The sequence below is a fragment of the Chiloscyllium plagiosum genome, chromosome 3 (genome assembly GCF_004010195.1).
Source record: "Chiloscyllium plagiosum isolate BGI_BamShark_2017 chromosome 3, ASM401019v2, whole genome shotgun sequence".
Classification (NCBI taxonomy): Eukaryota; Metazoa; Chordata; class Chondrichthyes; order Orectolobiformes; family Hemiscylliidae; genus Chiloscyllium; species Chiloscyllium plagiosum.
The window spans coordinates 16,269,713-16,291,800 of record NC_057712.1 but is presented as its reverse complement, the minus strand read 5'-3'; the positions used below and the strand labels follow the sequence as shown (position 1 = coordinate 16,291,800).

The window sequence follows — 22,088 nt, the reverse complement described above, 5'->3', positions numbered from 1 at the left end:
AAAGGAAAGACTGGTAGGTATAGGGAATGCTGGATGACTGAAGAAGTTGAGGGTTTGGTTAAGAAGAAGAAGAAGGAAGCATATGTAAGGTATAGACAGGATAGATCGAGTGAATCCTTAGAAGAGTATAAAGGAAGTAGGAGTATACTTAAGAGAGAAATCAGGAGGGCAAAAGGGGGACATGAGATAGCTTTGGGAAAGAAAATAAGGAGAATCCAAAGGGTTTTTTTACAAATACATTAAGGACAAAAAGGTAACTAGGGAGAGAATCGGGCCCCTCAAAGCATTATGTTCTTCAACCTCACCCCCAATAAAATATTTTATGTTGAAAAAGTAGATATTGATTATGCTTTTTGTGATGGTCCTGATCTAAGTAGATTGAAAGGAAGCAAATATAGTTTTCTTCAGGAAAGGAGAGAAAGGGAAAATGGGAAACTAAAGACCATTAGTCATGACAAAATGCTGGAAACCATTATTGAGGAAATGGTACAAGGACATTGAAAGCATAATATAATCTGGCAGAGTCGTGTGGCATGTGCAAGTTGATAAAGCAGTTAAGAAAGCAAACAGAATAGCTGGCTTTGTAAAGAGGGACATTGAATATGAAAACTTTGAGGTCACGTTAAACTTTTTCAAGTTTCTGGTTAGGCCCCTAATGGACTATTTTGTACAATCTGGGCATTATGTTTTAGCAAGGATGTCAAGACCTTGGAAAGTGTAGAGAGATTTATTAGAGAAGAGTTATGTGGAGCGTTTTGAGAATGTTTTACTTAGGTTAGGGAAATCTAACATACAAAATTAAGGGCTTTTGAAAAAGCATATTTGGAAGAAATATTTGCAATAACAAGTGAGACAATCTCGAAAGTATCAGATTTACAAAGGTTGGCTAAAGAACTATAAGGGAAATAAGGGGAAATGGTTTCACAGATGCTGAATGGTCTCCTGCTGTCCTTCAACATTCTGTGATTATGTCCCTTGCTTATCAGACAACTTCAATAAGTGCTAGCAAAAGCCAAAAACATGTGCGCAGAAATACTTCTCAATTTTTATTGGATAAAACTGCAGTTTACCAACACTGGTAACCATTCTGCTGTTTGTCCAACCTGGACTGCTTATCCAGTAGGGGATTGGCTTCCCAGGTTATCTGGGGCTTACTGGGAAGAATTCCAATCCTCAGTGCCAGGTCTAGCTTTCCAGGTCCCATTGACCAGGCAGTTTGTCAAATTAATGATAAACAGTACCTGGGAGTACTGCAGATCTGTTGGCTCTGATGTCCGGTTACTAAGAGTAACAGAGACTTGATTTGAATTCCAAACTTGCAACTTTTAGGCATGATGTCTTTGAACTAACTAACTCCACACAGACTGGAGACTAAATAAATCTGTGAGCTAAATACGCTTATGCAATAATACGCTCGTATTAACTTTAAAACTTCTAATTCTTTTTCTAGTGTACCGAGGAGACTTTGAACTTGAGTATACAAGTTGGGATGACATGTTTAGGTTGTACAGGACATTGCAGAGGCCTCTTCTGGTGTACTGTGTGCAGTTCTGGTCTCCCAGCTATGGGAAGGATATTATTAAACTGGAGAGGGGTCAGAAACAATTTACCAGGATGTTGCCAGGAATGAAGGGTTTGAGAGATAAAACTAGGCCAGTGAGACTGGGATTTTTTTCTCGCTGGAATGTGGGAAGTTGAGGGATGACCTTATTGAGGTTTATAAAAGCATGTGGGGCACAGACAAGAGTCCTTTACCTAAAGTGGGGGAGTTCAAAACTAGGGGACATATTTTTAAGGTGAGAGGAGAAAGTTTTAAGAAGGACCTGAGGGCCAACTTTTTCACACTGAGAGCAGTTCGTGTATGGAATTGACTGCCCAAGGGAGTAGAGAATGCAGGTATATTTACAAGGTTTAAAAGACATTCGGATAAGATCATGAATAGGAAATGTTTGGTGGGACATGGACCACGTGCAGGCAGGTGGGATTAGTTTAGTTTGGGAATATGGTTGGCTTGGACTAGTTGGACCGAATGGTCTGTTTCCATGTTGTATGACTCAAAATGGTGAATAAACGACATTGCAAAAGTTCATTTAGTTTAGTCGTACTTTGAATATAGGAGTTGGATGTCATGTTGAGTTTGTACAGGGTGTTGGTGAGTAAGTAGTAAGTAGAAATGGTTGTAGAGAAAAGAGTCATTTGGGTTTACTTCTGAAATGGTCGAAATATCTCCCACTTAAAAGAAAATAAATGAAATTAAGTATGTTGCTTTATTTCATATTTGAGAGTGGAAGTTACTGTTTTTAAGTAGCTTTGTCACCTTGGAATGGCTTAAGAGACATTAATTGCTTCACTAAAATGCCATTACCTACTGGCTTGCAGTTTTTGTGCATTATGCTGATGATTATTATTAACAACTCAGACAACTGATGGTCGTGACCTGTGTATTTGAGTCTTTTGAGCAATGTCATTCTCGTATCAGAGTATATTCAGAATGCATGAAGTCTGACAAAAAAAAGCACAAGTATGCCAATGAACAGGTACAGCCCAGGATTAGATTTCTAGCCAAGTGAGGGTAGCATGTGACTCAATGGTTGGCACTGCTGCCTCATAGTGCCAGGGACCTAGGTTCAATTCCAGCCTGGGGTGCCTGTCTGTGTGGAGTTTGCACATTCTCTCTGTGTCTGTGTGGGTCTCCTTCGGGTACTCCGGTGTCCTCCTATTGTCCAAAGATATGCAGATTAGGTAGATTCGCCTGGCTAAATTACCCCATAATGTCCAGGGATGAGCAGGCTAGGTGGGTTAGCCATGGGAAATGCAGGAATAGGGTTGGGAGTTAGGTCTGAGTGGGATGCTCTTCAGTGGGGCATTGTGGACTCAATGGGCCGAATGACCTGCTTCCATACTGTAGGGATTCAATGTATACACCATGATGTTCTCCAAATGCTTAGAATAATGGGTCAAGAGACCAGAATCTGATGCAAGTGGTGAGTTCCGCATTGGTTAATTTGATCGCAGTTCTTTAGTTGAGATGTTAAACTGAGGGTCCTATGCACCTATCCAGATGAATGTGAAAGATTTTTAGCAATGTTTAGGTCATGTGATGCACTTTATGTTACTGGACTAGGAAATGGAGAGACTATGCTCCTTCATACTTTAGTAACTTTATGCAGCTGAGAACCCATTCTCAAATATTGCTTAATATGCAGCTGTTCAAGCCAATTTTTAGTTACTGTTTTGAATGTTTCTTTTCTTTAGCTCATGCTATCGATGCCCTCCCCCCCACTCTGGAACTTTTCCCTACTTTAAATGACATATACAAATGATGTTGATATTTGTGTTGCTTTGTGGACAGACTGGTACACGTGGACTGAAAGGGTTTGCAAAAACTAAGGCTGCAGAGCTGATCAACCCTGGACAGGCCACCTGAGTGCTGTAGGGCATTGTTTGAAACATACAAGTGTGAATGGGAAACCATTCTGTTTTTTAAATCCGTACGCAAAGGAAAACTGACCTTTCCTGTGACTTGACGTCGAAGAGGTGATCAGCAGGATATTAAGCCGCAAATTCGGAGACAGGACTGGTGGGAAAAATAAAACATGTCTGAATCATCATTGACAAATATCAAAGGCAACCCTTTCCATGCAAATCACATTTGAGGCTCAGGGTCTGACATTTATTCAAAGCCCGAAAGAAAAGAGGGTGGCTGTGGAGGATTCTCAGAGAGAAGTCTGAAAGTATGATTTGCCCTCGCTTCCTGGGAGAAAATGAGGACTGCAGACTGGAGACCAGAGTCGAAAAGTGTGGTCCTGGAAAAGCACAGCCGGTCAGCAGCATCCGAATATCAGGAGAGTCGATGTTTCAAGCATAAGCTGTTCATCAGGAATCAGAATCCCCTACTCCTCGGATTCTGCCTGACCGACTGTGCTTTTCCAGGACCACACTTTACAACTTCCCTCACTGCCTACCAAGCTCAATGGTAGGGTGTCCATAAAAGATTTTGAGCAAGTTTCCAGCCAGACCAGCAGTCTGCTGGGCTGGAAAGCAGCCAAAGGGATGTTCCGTGAAGTGGGGGGGTTCAGACATTATTGTGGTGAGTCAGACCACCAAGGGATGGGGTATGATTTGTACAATTGTGCAGTCAGCAAGTTACATGGAATGTTGGGCCTGGAGGCATCATTGCTATTGCTCTTGAATTGTATGGTACAGACATTTGTTCAACCTCCTTCCAGGAGTCACTGGAAGGGAAAACTGGCCTCGAGGTATTAAAATAAAAATTGTGTAAAAGAAAATGAAAGCAAGCAACCTTCTACGGACTTTAGTGAATATCCAGATTTCTAAGGTTGTTCACCTGTACAGTCTGTCCACAAAGTGACACAAATCCATTCACATGTCACTTAGACAAGGAAAAGTTCCAGGGACATTGGAAGTGTTGAAATGGAGGCAATAGTGTAGTGGCATTATTACTGCACTCTTGATCCAGAGGTCCAAGTGATACCCTGAGGATCTGGGTTGGCATGCCACACGATGGAATTTGAATCAGTAACAAAGCTGGAGTCTAACCGGGTATCGGCTATTCCATATATAACCCACCCCAAACCCCTCGATTAGATTCCAATCTATAACTCACTCCCAGGTATCTGTTATTCCATATATAACCCATGCCAAACCCCTAGTTAAGATGTTTGTCTCAAGCACTTCCAGAACATAGTCAGAGAAAATTACATTGCAAATATGGATACAATTGCACAAGACTTGAACTTATAACGAATTGTAACCTGAGCATCTAAAAGAGATTCAGAGAGACCTGATTTTCTTTCTACCTTCTATTCAGGCGTGCAATAGAAGGCAGCACCCATATGTGTGTGTGAAGGGGAATCTTCCAATCAAACAATGAGGATTACAAGGTAAAAAAAATCTACTTCTCTATTTTTTGCACTATGTATTGCAAGTTCCCATTGCTCTTTTGCTTACAATCCATCTATATCAATCTTAAAACTGTCTAATTTTTAAAGGAAAAATGTCAATGAAGTCAAATTTATTTCTTTAGTTACAAATCTGTCCTCAGCTTGTAGCCAACTTCTGTCAATGATTCAGTCCAGGGCACAGATAATCAGTCATTTACCCAATGATTTGAGATTGGAAGACATCTGGGCTGTTGGTAATGTTAGCAACACAATTAATAATGTAAATGGTTTGAAATATTCCGAGATAAAGGTTGGTGTTTGACATTGGTTTCATTGTATAACAAGCCATTGGCAAAATTCTAATTGAAAGCAAAACACTGTGGATGCTGCTGATCTGAAAAAAAAAACACAAAATGTTCTGGAGGAACTCAGTGGGGATGGCTGAGAGAATAGTTAATGTTTCAAGTACAAAATGACTCTTTGCAACCTTAATTGAGCTCATTAACTTAGTATGTTGATCCTTATAAATGAGGACAGTTTGCAGTTTTATTCCAAGCTCATTGTCGTTCCTGCTTCATCGAAATAGTTCACTGTCAACGTGAATCCCTTCCCATATGTTCTGTTTACATTTTTAAAATTATAATATTTTGAAATCTTGCCCAGGTTACTGACTTATCCATGGTTTTGAAAGAATCTTTCCTCTTGGTCAACATAAAAATGACCCAAGATTTAAAGGGAATGTACAAGAAAAATAAATGTCTCCTTCCTGGGAACCAAATTCCCTGACTGTTCTGAACAGAAAATTCTAAACCATTCTAAACACCTCCCACACAGATGGGACTTGCTCAGAAATCATTTTGACTTAATAAAGAAAATATTGGTTTGTTGATAAAAGTAATCATCTTGACTCTTACACCAACATTTATTTCTAAAGAAGCTGGCTCTGTATAAATAAATGTTAATAAATTGGTCAAGTTCTGGGTACTTAAGTTTTAGTTGAATATAATTGTCCCACATTGGTACCAAATAAGCAGACAGTTTCTACATTTCTGGCAGTTCTTTAACAGATGCAGAGTTGGCTGAACTATTTTTTATTCCTTTTCACCTACATTTTCTCCTTCTTGGAAAGCAACTTACCATTACTTGGGAGCACATTCCAGGGTTTTGGGTGCATGTTCCCCATGATTCCCCATCAGTTAATTTCAATGCGCATCAGTTCATTTAGTTTAGATAAATGTGAGGTGCTGCATTTGGGGAAAGCAAATCTTAGCAGGACTTATCCACCTAATGGTAAGGTCTGAGGGAATGTTACTGAACAAAGAGACCTTGGAGTGCGGGTTCATAGTTCCTTGAAAGTGGAGTCACAGGTAGATAGGATAGTGAAGAAAGCATTGGTATGCTTTCCTTTATTGGTCAGAGTATTGAGTATAGGAGTTGGGAGGTCATGTTGTGGCTGTACAGGACATTGGCTCGGCCACTTTTGGAATATTGCGTGCAGTTCTGGTCTTCCTATCGCTAGGATGTTGTGAAACTTTGAGGAGAAAGTGAGGACTGCAGATGCTGGAGATCAGAGCTGAAAATGTGTTGCTGGAAAAGCGCAGCAGGTCAGGCAGCATCCAGGGAACAGGAGAATCGACGTTTCGGGCATCTGCCTGAAGAAGGGCTTATGCCCGAAACGTCGATTCTCCTGTTCCCTGGATGCTGCCTGACCTGCTGCGCTTTTCCAGCAACACATTTTCAGCTGTTGTGAAACTTGAAAGGGTTCAGAAAAGATTTACAAGGATGTTGCCAGGGTTGGAGGATTTGAACTATAGGGAGAGGTTGAATAGGCTGGGCTGTTTCCCTGAGGTTGGGGAGTCCAGAACTAGAGGGCATAGGTTTAGGGTGGGAGGGAAAGATGTAAAAGAGACCTAAAGGACAACATTTTCACACAGAAGGTGGTATGTGTATGGTATGGCTGCCAGAGGAGGTAGTGGAGGCTAGTAAGATTGCAACATTTAAAAGGCATCTGGAGGGGTGTATGAGGGGTGTATTAGGAAGGGTTTGGATATGGGCCTGGTGCTGGCAGGTGGGACTAGATTGGGTTGGGATATCTGGTTGGCATGGACGGGTTGGACCGAAGGGTCTGTTTCTGTGCTGTACATCTCTCTGACTGTATGACTGTAAATCATGGGGCCTATGTCTTTGCCTGACCAAACTACATTCATTGTGGGCAAGGTGACAATTTGGAAGATACAATGTGCAAAATCACCCTGCTGAAGATTCTAGTTCTTCACACGGTAATATTTTAGAAGGACTTTGAAATATACTTTTTTTTTAAACTGATAATTTTGTTGCATGACCTGCACAGAATGTAACAGTGTTGCTCATCGAAAAAGTACATTAATCTGACTCGTAATGTTAAGTTTTGTTTCAAATTAATGTCAAAGTAGTAAAGAACTTTACAACAAGTTCATGTTGACTCATTCTTTTTCTTAGACAACAATAACAAATAGAGATTTAAGGTGTTGCTAAGCCATGGGGTAGTATGAGGTCGAATTTCTGCAGTGAGCATTAATTACTGGGAATCCACTCTGTCTATTAAGGAATTGGAAGTGAACAATAATTTCGAAAGGAACATTTTTAGATATTTGAGGGAAACAAATTGTAGAATTAGGAAAATAGAGCAAAGAGAATGGGACTAGTTTGCTCTATTGAGAACTGGCATGGCTTTGTTGGGCCAAAATGTCACTATGGACTGAATGTTTGTTCTAGGCTAGGTGTATGTCACGGCAATCTACAGTCATCATAGAGTCATCCAGCACAGAAACAGACACTTAAGCATGCCATGTCTATGCCAACTAACAAACACCAAACTACACTAATGCCATTTATCTGTATTTGGTCTGTAGACAAGTATGCCCTGGCAATTTAATTGGTCATTCAGATGCTTCTTAAGTGTTGCGAAAGTATCTGCCCTCTACCATCCTCCAAGGCATGTTCCACATTTCTACCACCCTCTGTGAAAACAGATTGCCTTGAGACCACTTACTCCTCACCTTAGACCTATGCTCTCTGGTATTGGACATGTCTGCCACAGGGAGAAGATTCTCACAATCTACCCCATCTATGCCTCTCTTAGCTTTGTATACTTCAATCAGATCTCCCCTCAGCTTCCTGTGCTCCAGGGACAACAGACACAGCCGATCCAGTCAATCCTCATAACAGAGATTTTCCCCAGGCAACATGGGGAGGTGATGGCCGAGTGGTATTATTGTTAATCCAGAGAATGAGGTAATGTTCTGGGGACCTGGGTTCAAAGCCTGCCATGACAGATGGTGAAATTTGATTTTAATAAAAATCTGGGATTAAGATGGTTTAAGACCGATGATGGCTATGAAACCATTGTTCATTGTCAGAAAAGTCACATCTGGTTCACAATTCCCTTTAAGGGAAGGAAACTGCCATCCTTACCTGGTCTGGCCTATATGTGACTCTAGACCCACAGCAATGTGGTTGACACTTAACTGACATCTGGGCAATTAGGGATGGGCAATGAATACTGGCTTATCCAGTGATGCCCTCATCCCTGTGAATGAATAAAAAAAATCTTGAATCTACCATGAGGCCAAACAAGTTTTCTCATTGTATCTTACCAAATGAGCCTCATCAATATTTGTTCTTGCCCTTATGGCAAGGATTATATCTGAATTCAGGCCATCTTACGGTGTGCTCTTCCCAGACCAACTCACCACTCAGCAGAGATTCAGGAACTGAGCAGCATCCCTAGTAATAATGTCATCTTTAAAAACATGTTGTGCATCCAGATAAGCACTGTCAGTCTGGAGCTGCCGCGCATAGTTCCTGGCATTTGGCCTGGGTGTGGCAGACAGAGAAAGTGCCAGGTGGAAATATTGGCACTCTGCTTTGTGGGCAGGGCAACTGATGGGTGGAGTAGTGCCAACATGGGAAGTCGTTTCCCACAGGACTTGCAGAGGAAGCCATGACACCAGACTGTGCCAGGCTCAAGCTACCATCCAGGTCAGTGCAGTCTCATTTGTCTGGACGAATCGAAAGTGTGGTGCAGGTCAGGGAGCATCCAACGAGCAGGAGAATCGACGTTTAGGACAAAAGCCCTTCATCAGGAATGATGGAGGAATGCCCAGCATTGCCGGAGGAAGAGCAATGCCTTTCTTCACTCCACCAGTGTAAGTGCCATCATCTTCCATACAGTATCTTGCACACAGCAACTCCAACCAAGCCTCAAGCTCTACCACTCTCATTATTGCCTGCAACATCTTCCCCTCTCACTTTCTTACCCCAATCCCTGACACTACTGACACTGTGTGCCCATTATGCTGCCTACTCATTGTTTGGGAGGCCTCTCCACTTTACCAGCAACTGTGCCAGGCACTTTCATCCTCTATAATACCTTCATCTCTCTCATTCCAGGAGCAAATCAACCCACAATAGGACAGAAAGACTCAAGAAGGGGTTGTGTGGTAAGAGAAAGTGTCTCTAGATTGCTGTGTAAGAATCCCCCCCCCCCCTCACCGAGTGAAGGCTACCCCCTTGACTGGACTGTGGATTGCAAGATATAAAAGAGACCTAAGGGGCAACTTTTTCATGCAGAGGGTGGTACATGTATGGAATGAGCTGCCAAAGAAAGTGGTGGAGGCTGGTACAATTGCAACATTTAAGAGGCATTTGAATGGGAAGGGTTTGGAGGGATATGGGCCAGCTGCTGGCAGGTGGGACTAGATTGGTTTGGGATATCTGGTCGACATGGATGGGTTGGACCATAGGGTCTGTTTCCGTGCTGAACATGTCTATGTCTCTATAACTCTATAACTCATAAAATAAGAGCCCATGGTGTTGGAAGTTGTATATTGATGTAGATAAAGAACTGGCTAAAAGGTAGGAAACAGCGAGTGTGGGTAAGGGGTTCTTTTTCATGTTGGCGACTTATGACCAGTGGGGTTCCACAGCAGTCAGCAATGACATGGAGGAAGAGAGCAAAAGAATTGTGGCCAAGTTTTCAGATGCCACAAAAAAGGACAAAAGGCAAGTTGCAAGAGGGATACCAAGTTTGCAGAGAGACATTGATAGGTCAAGAGAGTGTGCAAAAATTTGGCAACTGAAGTATAACGTGGCAAAATGTGAAGTTCTTCATTTTGGAAGGGAGATCAAAACAACTGTATTATTTCAATGGAGAAAAAGTACAGAAAGCTGCAACACAAAGGGACTTGGGGCTACTGGTGCACAAAAGGTCCACATGAGTGCAGCAGGTAATCAGGAAGGCCAGTGGAATGTTGGCCCTTATTTCAGGGAGGCTGGAGTATAAGAGTAGGGAAGTCTTACAATGTACAAGGTGCTGGTCAGACCACATCTCAGGTATTGTGAGCAGTTTTGGTTCTCTTATTTAAGGAAAGATATCATTTCATTGGAGGTAATTGTCTCATTTTCAGATACTACAACCTCCACCTGCTTGTACCATTTAGGTTTGAGGACTTTGCTGCCACCAATTCTTATTTTTCTCACAAAGAAACAGAAATAGCTGGAGAAATGCAACATCTGAGAAGAGAGAGCAAAATTAACATTTTGACTTCAGTAGCCCTTCTTCAGAAACCTTTTTCTCTTTTTTTAAATTCTTTTTCTAGCAACAGGTCTAGTCCCTGTCCAATATTTAGTGGCAGAGAGTAGATCACTAATGAGTCTATTCAGAAGAGGCATTTGTCTTAAATAAAAAATGGTGGCGTATTGAATGATAGCAATTGTCACAATTCACATATGAGTCAGTCATAATTCTGAAGGACTCTTGGGAGGTGTGCCAAATGTATCGGTTCCCTTTGCATACTGACACAGAACTCAACCACCTCCAGTCAAAGACTGTGCAGGAAAATAATGTGGGCATTAACTCCTTCTGAGCTATTATATTATACAACAGTAATGCCAGAAAATCTAGAAGAGATAGCTCTGCCCATAGAGCTTCAAAACTTTCAACATTTGTCATTGATGGTGAAAATCAGTTACCTCAATTGGACAATTTAATAAAATTTGCTATTAGGTAATATTTTATGAAGAATGTTAACTCTTCCACGTCTGTATAAATCTGTGTGGATGCGTAAGACATATTTCTCCCAGCTTTGCAGCGAGATGATTTTGAAGCTCTATTTATTTTTAATTACCTGATTACACAGCGCTAGAGGGCTGTAACCATTTTGCTCAAAGTCCTGCCTTTGTCAGCACTCAGCAGATTATATTTCAGAAGCAACTGACTCAGAGTAAGTTAACAGAATTTAAATATTGCATTAAGATCACAGATTGTCTTGATTTAAAGCATGATCTTAAATTGACTCAGATACACTATTATTGCACAGTCATTGGAAAAGTTCTGAATGTTGAGAAAACTTCTTGTATGTGCAGACATGCAATGCCCTCTTTACTTATTGTGGAGTATTTACCAAATTCAAAGATGCATTCTTAGTTGTAGAATAACGGCCTGCTTAGACCATGATTTTTTCAAATGATCCTGCCTCATCAATGCAGTTGTCTGACTATATTCTGCCTTGAAAGACATATGAGCTTGAACTGGAGATATTGAAAAGTTTTAAGGAAGAGACATTTCCTCAAAACATCAGTATTGATGCCAAACCTTCACTCAGAGTTGCACAGCGACAACTCATATATGTATAAATAAGGTTTCCATTACACTTTCAGTCAAGATGGTGCGTAAGCAACTCTGAGGAAGCTCCTTACAATATCTTTAGAAAGAAGTAATGTTGTTGAATAGCAATAAAAATAAATATGAAGAACACCTTTTACAAATGGTTGATAATTTCCTCTGAGTCAATTGTTTCTGAAATATTTTCTGCTGATTGTTGTTGAGGAACATAAAGACAGGAATTTGAGCAAAATGGTTATAGCCCTTTAGTGCTGTGTGGTCAGGTAATTAAAAATAAATAGAACTTCAAAATCCCCTCGCCGCAATGTTGGGAGAAATGTGTCTTACGCATCCACACATGGATTCATAAGATGTGGAAGAGTTAAAATTCAGTCCTAGGTTAGTTCATCTCCATCAAGTTGAGGAAGAAGAGGTACTGTATTTTGTTTAGCAGTCTCAGAAAGAAGAGGAGAAAAGACAGTTGGGGTTTTGAGTACAGAGACCTTGATTGGAAAGCATACGTAAGTAGATTTTGGACAAATGCTGGAACAGGATCATCATACAGTGATAGCGTTCAGTCAACTGACCTGCTGCAGTCATTGGTGTACATTATCAGAAGGTTGATAACACATTTAGTATGGTGTAGGTCACTGCCTTTAAGACATAATTAAATTGGATGCAACTCATCAAGACTGTTGAAAGTAATCTTTAAACTTTTTACATTGCTTTCCTCTTTCCGAGTTCCCATAATCTCATATTTAGACTTTGTATAAGTCCTACTTATTCTGTATAAAGTAAGTGAAACTGTCTCATCTGCTTCTGCACTGAGAAGTAATTGTAAACAACTTGTTCAGATATATCATGATAAATGTTTGAGACAGGTGGGATTTGAAGCCAGACCTCCTGACTCAGAGTTAGGGAGACTACGAGGATGATTCCAGATAATGTTTTTGATATTTCCAATTTAACCTGTTACACACTATCACTGTGCCACACGAGCTCTCATGACCATATTTTAAAAAATGAACACAACAACTGTTCAATTCATTTCTGAATACCATGTGACCTATCATTTGAACTGCAGCCAGCAGAGTCTACAACTGAAACCTGATTCCCCCACAGTCACTCGAGAAATTAACACTTTGTTTAAAGTTGGAACATCAACAATAAGAACTACAATATAACAACTGACTCATGGTTCATTTCAAGATGGACGAAGGAGACTAAAAACCCAATGGCTATTAGACAAAAATGAAATGGATCCATTGACCTGACAATGTAGTGTGATGATTCCTCATTCAAACACAAAAGGCCTTGACTCTCTTGAGCATTTTGGATGCTGATTAACCCTAGTACATCATCTTATTCAGAAAAGGAATCTGAGCTTGTAAGAACATCACACTGGTGAGAAGCAGCTTTGCAGTCAGAGACCAGCAGAAGGTCATTGAGTAATCTGCAGTCAACTAAGTGAAAGTGAAAAGAAATACCCTCTGTTTGGTCTGTAAACTCAGCTGAGAACCAAGCTCCTAGTAATTTCCCTATCATAAGTCTCTCAGATTACTAAGAATCTTCTGTTTTCAAGATCTTCACTCTAACCAAATCATCAACTTATCTAAGAAACTACATGCCTGCTACACAGAGACTGAAATAATCCTATATTGTAATTGTGTTTTTTCCTCATCTCCAACTAAGTTTTCAAATGGTAATGTGTATGAGTTGACTAAGTGAGATATCACGTTTTTAAACCAGCAAGGCAAACATGCAGTTAAAAAATCTTTGTTTATTTTTACATTATAAGAAAGTGTGCTGTTGGAATTATTACAAATGGGATGATCACTCTCTTGGGTCAGAAAATAAATGGACATCCCAAATAAATACACTTTGATCATGGGAAACAAGCAATCTATCCATGACCTCCCCGACTCATTGTCATGACCATCCACTTCAGGTTGCCATCTCATCGAGTCTCACTACTCTGTAATGCCAAGCTCAAGTCTGATTACATCCCAACACCACTTTCCAGCTGTATTCTGTTACCCTCTTCTAACCCTACTTTCTTTCTTTCTCTCCACTCTTGAGAAAAAAGAATTTGCCCCACTGGAACTTTCAGTCCTTTTTTTAACTCATGAAAAAGCCATTTAAGCATGCGACTTCTGTAAATTACTTTTGCATGCTACGGAAAAGTAAAGCGACTGGTGTGTGGCCTCCTCTGGGATTTGGGGATGCAGTGCAGCCAAGTTGCTTAGAAAACAAGCAGACATCACATATGTCAATAAAAAATAAACACACAACTTAGGAGCAGGAGTTGGCCCCTCAAGTTTGCTCTGCCATTCCGTACAAACATACTTCGTCTGATTGTGGTCACAATTCCACTTTTCTGCTTCCGGCCCCATAATTCTTGACTCCCTTGTTAAACAAAACCCTGTTTGACTTGGCCTTGAATGTATCCAACAATCAAGCCACCCCTGTTCTCTGTGGAAGGGGGTTCCACAGATTATGAGAGAAAAGAAATATTTGTCTCAAGTGAGAGACCCCTAATTTGTAAATTGTGTTCTCAAGTTCTAGATTGTCCCACAGGGGGAAACATCCTCTCAGCATCCACCCTGTCTAGACCCCAAAGGATCTTGTACGCTTTGAATTGGTTGAGTCCAAATTGCTCAACCTGTGCAACTTGTTTCTAGGTACGATAACTCCTTTATTCCAGAAATCGGATATATGAACTTTTTTTGAACCACTTATTATATCCTTTAGCATCTTCCCAATTCCCTTACAACTGCACTCTTGGTGAAAAATGTGATAAAGATGCAAATTTTTCCTTCTTTCACTCTCCTTACTTTCGAGGCCATCAATATAAGTCAACATTTCTGCAACTAATGATCTGCTTAACCGCTCTCTCACCTCCACCTTCAATGTTCCAATCCCTATGAAGGCATTGCTGTGTCTCACTCTGACTGTTCTCCATGGTGTGTACCTGAGGGCTGCAGTTTGAGTGGGTATCGCAGACAACTGGTTTATCCATTCCCTGCCGGGCCTGGCTGATTCACTGAAGGTTTCAGGGAATCCACACAAATCAGTTGTTCATTGATGAGGTTTTGGTAGTTTATATTTTGCATGTCAGGAAGAAGATGGCAGAACTGATGCAGAGGTGGATGAGCTCCCAGAGACAGAGGAGAAGCTCTATGTATTTACTTGTCTGTAGGAAGTAAGTCTCGTGTCTGAACCTCTCAGGACCTATGTTTGAGACATCACCCCTTCATTAAGAAGGTCATCAATGAAATGTCTCGCCCTTTGTAATTACAACTGCAGGCTTAAAGCAAGGCATATCCAATGGTTACAAATGTGTGCATGGCATGAGCTTCCCAAACATCTTCCAGGCTTGAATAAATGACCTCTACATTCTTTTCCAATTTTCGATCTACTGTTGCACTTTATTCCAAAAGAGTTGAATACATTTCATTCCCGCCTGCTGGAATGATATTAGCTGAGAGAATGTGCGGTTTGTTCACTGATTGCAGGTCACCCTCCAGGGTGTGGGATGGCATTGACATGGTTGCTCCTTGCTTTGTGAGCCACATGTCAATTCACCCATGAAGAAGGGCTTATGCCCGAAACGTCGATTCTCCTGTTCCTTTGATGCTGCCTGATCTGCTGCGCTTTTCCAGCAACACATTTTTAAGCTCTGATCTCCAGCATCTGCAGTCCTCACTTTCTCCTAGAAATCACAATGTCCCCATTGTATGGCAGATTATCACTTTGGCAGGCTGGCTGTCTAAACAGTAAAATCAAGGGCACTGTTGGAGTGACAGAGATGGGAGAATGATTACTGTTTATCTTGAGCGAAGACAACAGGTTTATGCACCCCTGTGCTATTGCTGTTTCCCCTGATTAAAATTATATTGGAGTAGAGAGACAGGTTGCCGTCTTGTAAGCCTGTTTAAATAGTGGTATCAACAGGCAGATTGAATGCAGGCTGAGCCTGGAAAACATGTCTTGATTTGAGACAATTACCTGCATTTTTGAAAACAAATGTTCAAGGTACCTACGTGTATGGTTAAAGAGCATTTACGATTTGATGTGAAGTATTTAGTCAGTTTTGCTTTTGATAAAACAGATCATGCAGTAAATTCAGAACCATCAATATCGCTGTTTATATTTCAGACCTCTGGAGATTAGAGCTCTGGTCAGAATGACCCAAACTGAAAATGACTTTTCCAGGGTTTATGCAGAGAAACAATCTGCAAGTTGCTTGTCTGGAGGAGGAATGTGCTCTGATATCCCTTTGCTGTTCCTGTTTTAGAAAAATTGCATTTCAGTTCAGATTTTCAGCCATTTAATCTAAGTCTCATGAAACTGCGTACGGACATATCAATGACAATTATGTTTTTCCTGGTATCTGATCAGATTAACAGACTCGGTGCAATTATTATGATTATGCTGCAAGTTCTTTGCAAATGAATACCAAGAATAAGAATATACTGAGCGACAAGGTTCAAGAAATACTTGGGGTAAGTCTTCATGACTAATATTGTCTTTTATTCTTTAAATTGCACAATGTTCTGCCCCTCTGTTTTTATCAAACTGTCAGTCAGCTGGTTACTGAAATTATGCCCACTTGTTCCCTGAATTTGCTATCTGGGTTTATAATGCTTAAACGTCTTGATAAATTTACTGGTGTGATTGTTCCAAGGTATCTATTGTTCATATGCACTTGGAAAGCTATAGCCAAGCTGAGAAGAATTGGAACTTCTGGAGTGATTTAATTTCAGTTGATTTTGCTGATATCTGAATTAAATGATGATTTGACAACACAGAAATCCAATAAAACGTGAAGCTAGTCGCTCTGGTGGGTCATGTGAATAACAAAACTCTTCGAGAATTCTGATTGCTATTTGTGGGAGTTTGCTATAAGTTGGCTGGTGTGGTTGTGACATTTCAGCTGTGGCCCAGTTTTAGTAGGTTTTTCATTGACATCATGAAGTATCCTGTGGTCAAAAAGGATGCTATATAAATGCAAGTTTTACTTTCCTTGGGAAGGCTCTGACTCAAATCAAATGAGTCATGTAAATGCAACATTTTTTAAAAATTGTGGATGGAAAAGGATTTTGTAAAAGAGAACAATGTGGAAAGTTAGTAAAATAACCTATATTTTTGCAACTTTGTCCTGTTATGTCTGTATACATTGTGTGTACAAATTACTTGTGTGACATGGTGGCTCAGTGGTTAGCACTGCTGCTTCACAGTACCAGAGACTTGGGTTTGATTCCACCCTTGGATGACTGTCTCTGTGGAGTTTGCACATTCTCCCCGTGTCTGTGTGGGTTTCCTCTGGGTGCTGTGATTTCTTTCCACAGTCCAAAGATGTGCAGGTCAGGTGGATTGGCCATGGGGAAATGCAGGGTGGAAGGGGGTCAGGGTAGCAGTCTCTTCAAAGGGTCAGTGTAGACGCGATGGGCTGAATGGCCTGCTTCCACACTGTAGTGATTCAATGATTCTACTTTGTTAAATGTAATCTAAAATGGTATTTGTGATTTTTGAGAAGATTTGTAGCTCAGATTGAGGTTTGGATTGTAAGTTAGCTCGCTGAGCTGTCAGGTTTGTTTTTATACATTTCGTCGCCATGCTAGGTAACATCATCAGTGATGTTGAAACTTTATTGCTGGAATAGCACAGCAGGTCAGGCAGCATCCAGGGAACAGGAGATTCGACGTTTCGGGCACAGGCCCTTCTTCAGGAATGCATCATCAGTGAGCCTCGGTTGAAGCGCTGGTGTTCTGTCCCACTTTCTATTCCTGTGTCTTGGTCTGTTGTGGTGGGTGATATCATTTTCAGTTTTATTTTTCTCAGTAGTTGGTAAATGGGGTCCAAATCAATGTGTTTTTTGATGGAGTACTCTTACATACAGATGAACAAAGACACCACTTCAACTGGGACAACACATCCATCCTGGGACAGGGTAAACAGAGATACACCCGGGAATTCCTGGAGGCCTGCAACTCCATTCATAAACACATTGATTTGGACCCCATTTACCTCTGAGGAAAAGAATTGGAAATGATATCACCCACAGTGCTTCACCGGAGGCTCACTGATGATGTTACCGAGTATGGTGACGGAAACAGACCTGCCACCTCAGGGGGCAAACTTACAATCTAAAATGATATTTCCAATGCTGTTCATGCTTTTGCATCAGAATACGGTGGTAATTGTGAATGTCCCAGTCAGCCTGTACAGTGCTGTAACTTGGAAGTTTTGCATCTTTGTTATTTTACACGTAACATTTCAATAAGCTTTTCTTTCTTGAAGTTTATAGAGCTGTTTCTGAAATGGGTGCCGCACTCCCATGGCATTTTTGAATCATGGTACACATTATTATGTGTCTTTTCTCAGGCCTGCTGTCCAACCAAGTCCAAAGAGTGGTGTCACGTAGCAGACAGATATAAGGGCAGCAAACACATGGACAGAATTTTATGCATGTGAATAGAGTGGAAGATGGATGGGAGGGGCAAGTGGGTAAATGTCAATAAATTGATCCAAGCCATAGACACTGGTCCTGATGGCAGTCTACATGCCCTGGCTGCACTTTTACAAGTCTCAGAGAGGGGTGAAGTGGCTACTGGAGAAATGGCTATTGCACATCTGCTTCCAGCCTTACTGGCACCATGGCAGAGGCTCAGAGGCACTCTCCACTCAGGTTCTTGGCTAGGAAGGAGGGGGAATCTCCTCCTTTTATGGGTGACTTAGGCTCATCAGAGGGCCCTTGTCCAGAATTTTGTTCCTCAAAACCGCTCACTGTTCTAGTACTTGTAGATAAGTTTTAACCTTGGCTAATCTAAATTTAATAGTTACGGAATCATAGAGTCTAACAGCATGGAAATAGACCTTGAAGTCCAACTCATCCGTGCCAATCAGGTTTCCACTGACCTAGTCCCATTTGCCAGCATTTGGCCCATCCCTCTCTAAACCCTTCCTATTCATAAACCCATCCAGATGTCTTTTAAATGTTGTAAATATACCAGCCTCCTCCACTTCCTTTGGCAGCTTATTCCATGTACACACCACCCTCTGCTTGAAGAGTTCCCCTTCCGGTCCTTTTTAATTCTTTCAACCTCTCACCTTAAACCTATGCCTCCTAGTTTTGGACTCACTGTTGTAGGAAAAAAAGACCTTGGCTATTTACCCTTATCCTTGCTCCTCGTGACTTTATAAGGTCACTGCTCAAACTCCTATACTGCAGGGAAAGAAACCCCAGCCTGTTCAGCCTCCCCCTGTAGCTCAAACTCTGAAGACCCAGCATCACCCTTCCAAATCTTTTCTGAACTCTCTCAAGTTTAACAATATCTTTCCTATAGAAGGGTGTCCAGAATTGAGTGCAATATTCTAAAAGTGGCCTCACTAAAGTCCTGTACAGCTACAACATAACATCCCAATCCGACTGTCAATGTTATGACCAATGAAGGCAAGCATGCCAAGTGCTTTGTTCATCACTCTATCTACCTGGATTCCACTTCAAGGAACTATGTACCTACACCTTAGGTCTCTTTATTTACCAGGGCCCTACCATTTACTGTATAAGTCCTGCCCGGATTTGCTTTACCAAAATGCAACACCTCCTCTTTATCTAAATTAAGATCTATCTGCCACTCCTCAGCCCATCCGCCCAGCTGATCAAGGTCCCACTGTACTTTGAGATAATTTTCTTCACCATCTACTACACCATCTATTTTGGTGCCATCTGCAAACTTACGAACCATACCTCCTTTATTCACATCCAAATTGAGTATGTTATGGAGAAAAGCAGTGATTTAGCACCAATCCTTGTGGCACACCAACTGGCCACAGGTCTCTGATCTGAAAACCACCAGCCTCTTTCTCCTATCTTCAAGCCAATTTCGATTCCAATTGGCTAGCTCCTCCTGGATCCCATGTGATCTAAATTTACTGTAAATTTACAAAATGAAATTGACAATGTTTTCAAAATTCAAAGTACTTTGCACAACAAAGTCGAGGACAAAGGAAAGAAAGCAAAAATTTGCGTTTGTGCAACACAGTCAAGTTGGACCCTGTATTCCTGATGAAGGGCTTTTGCCCGAAACGTTGATTTTTCTGCTCCTGGAATGCTGCCTGAACTGCTGTGCTTTTCTAGCACCACTAATCCAGAATCTGGTTTCCAGCATCTGCAGTCATTGTTTTTACCCAATTGAAATGTATCCAGACATCTTGAATGATCCAAGTGATGGCTTTAACTTCCATTTTGCAGAACCCAATGATCCAAATGAATTCTCGAACAAAGGACAGGAGTGTAACCATGGCAACACTGCCCTGAATATAAGTAGTACTTAGGCCGTTCTCCAGTATTTTTATAAGATAGAAGAAAGCTATAACAGCAGCACTGAGATTTGGATTGTAAAATACCAAGCCATAACGATGTTTCAGAAGAGGCACCAATGAACAGCTTTTCTGGCATGCTTGCAGTCAAGTGAGTCTAGTGCTTTCTTGAATCACTGCAGTTCCTGTGCTGTAGGTAGACCCACAACTCCTTTAGGGAGGGAATTCCAGGATTTTGACCAGTGACAGTGAAGGAACTGCCATATATTTCCAAGTCAGGATGGTGAGTGGCTTGGAGGGGAACTTGCAAGTGGTGGTGTTCCCATGTATCCACTGCCCTTAGCCTTATTGTTCTAGATTAATGTGGCCATGTATAACTGAAGAACTAGGCTTTCTCCATGAAGTGTGCATAATGAAAGCTTCTGGTATGCCCATAGGATGATTTTTTTCAACAATTGTTTTAACAAATTGGGACAAAATTTGCGACTTGAACTGATGCCCCCTAAGTACCCCCACAGCAAATAAAGTTGCACTTCCTTCAAATAAACATTTTCTTCTTAAATGTCGGGGCTAATATATAAAATCCAGATTCATTTTGATTTCCTTTACCTCTGATTGAAAATGGTTAATGAATTTCAAGTCAAATTGACTTTTTGGGGTCATTTTTTGACCTTGTCTTCAGCTTGCTGCTGAGCTAATTGGAAATGTTGATGTATGTGCCATAGAGCTGAATTTTTAACATACTAAGTTTTAGTTGACTATGGGTTTACTGTCTGGAGGACCAAGTTGGATACATGGAGATGAATTTTATCAAAACCTGCCTACACATCAAGTTCAGGGAGTTTCATGCAGGGTTTCTGTCTTATGAGCACTTGTACGTTTTCTCCTGACATTCCCGACCGCTCACCTCATTATGTATGCACTTTGTCTATATGGTGCTGTGTTTATGATATCTCGCTCACCCAGTAGCAGACGCATTTTCCACTGCTGGGACCTTCCCATGGGCCATATTTAAAGCCCATGTGTGCACCAGGCTACCTATAAGACCATAAGACACAGGAGTGGCAGTAGGCTATTCAGCCCATCGAGTTGGCTCTGCCATTCATTGGCATCATGGCCAATCTGATAAACCTCAGTGACACATTCCTGCCTTTTTCCCTTGATTCCTTTAATGAATACAAATTTGTCTATAAATAAAACCTAGAACTGTGGATGCCAAAGATCTGAAGCAAAACCAGAAATTGCTGGAGAACTCAGCAGGTCTGGCAGCATCTGTGAAAGCAGAGAAAGCTAATGTTTCAAATCCAACATTGCCCTCATCTCCCAGTAACTATCCTTCCTGGGGGAAGCCAACCTTGTTGGAAAAGTCTACTTCCGCATTGGGAAATGAGCTGAAGGAGTATATCCATCAGTAATAGCCTTGGTAGATGGCTAGTTGAGGGTTGGGCAACCCCACATAGATCCCCGATGGATCCTTGGAAGCAACCAGTTGCATAAAATTTTAGCAGAGCTGTCTTGATGACCACTGGGACAGGATGGTCCTGTACATCTTCATGCCACAGGTCCTGCTCCAGCAGGTGACACAGTTCTGTGCCAGTGTGTGCCAGGACATCCTCAATCTACAGCTGTAATGTGTCTCAGATGTCTGGAAGAAATAACTTCAAGAATGATAGGTGCTGGGAGGAGGTGGCATGGTGGCTCAGTGGTGCCTCACAGCACCAGGGCTCTGGGTTCAATTCCACTCTTGGGTGACTGTCTGTGTGGAGTTTGCGCATACTCCCTGCGTCTTTGTGGGTTTCCTCCGGGTGCTCTGGTTTACTCCCACAGTCCAAAGATGTGCAGGTTAGGATGGATTGGCCATGCCAAATTGTTCCATGGCGTCCAGAGATGTGCATTTGTTAGGGGAATGGATCTAGGTGGATTATTCTTCAGAGGGTCAGTGTTGACTTGCTGGGCTGAAGGACCTGTTTCCATGTTGTAATTCTATGATTATTATAGTGTGCCAACACCTTATACAAATACTGCAGTTCCTTCATTTCCCTGAAAGCAACAGTTTGGTTACTCCACCATTTCTAAGGCTGATAGATGCTGGGCCTACTTTACCTCTGCGGTGCACCCTGAAGATTTTCAGCTACGCCTCCTTCTCATGGACAGATGGTGGGCATGGCTGCTGGCCCTGGGCTTGCAAACTGCTCGTTTTCACTGCTCCTTTGTTC

The 22,088-nt window shown here is 41.5% G+C and overlaps 1 protein-coding gene across 8 annotated transcripts in view; it reads left to right on the top strand.

The window, feature by feature from the left end:
* greb1 (growth regulating estrogen receptor binding 1) overlaps positions 1–22,088 on the top strand; it is a 331,296-nt gene that overhangs the window by 111,427 nt on the left and 197,781 nt on the right. For 7 of the 8 annotated variants that reach the window (XM_043677647.1, XM_043677619.1, XM_043677672.1 and 4 more), the window contains 2 exons: positions 4,832–4,904; positions 15,949–16,052. The exons of the other annotated variant lie outside the window; for it this stretch is intronic. In XM_043677647.1, the coding sequence (XP_043533582.1) occupies positions 15,999–16,052 (54 nt within the window). In that variant the 5' untranslated portion in view covers positions 4,832–4,904; positions 15,949–15,998. The remainder of the gene's footprint in view (positions 1–4,831; positions 4,905–15,948; positions 16,053–22,088) is intronic. 8 annotated transcript variants of the gene reach the window in all.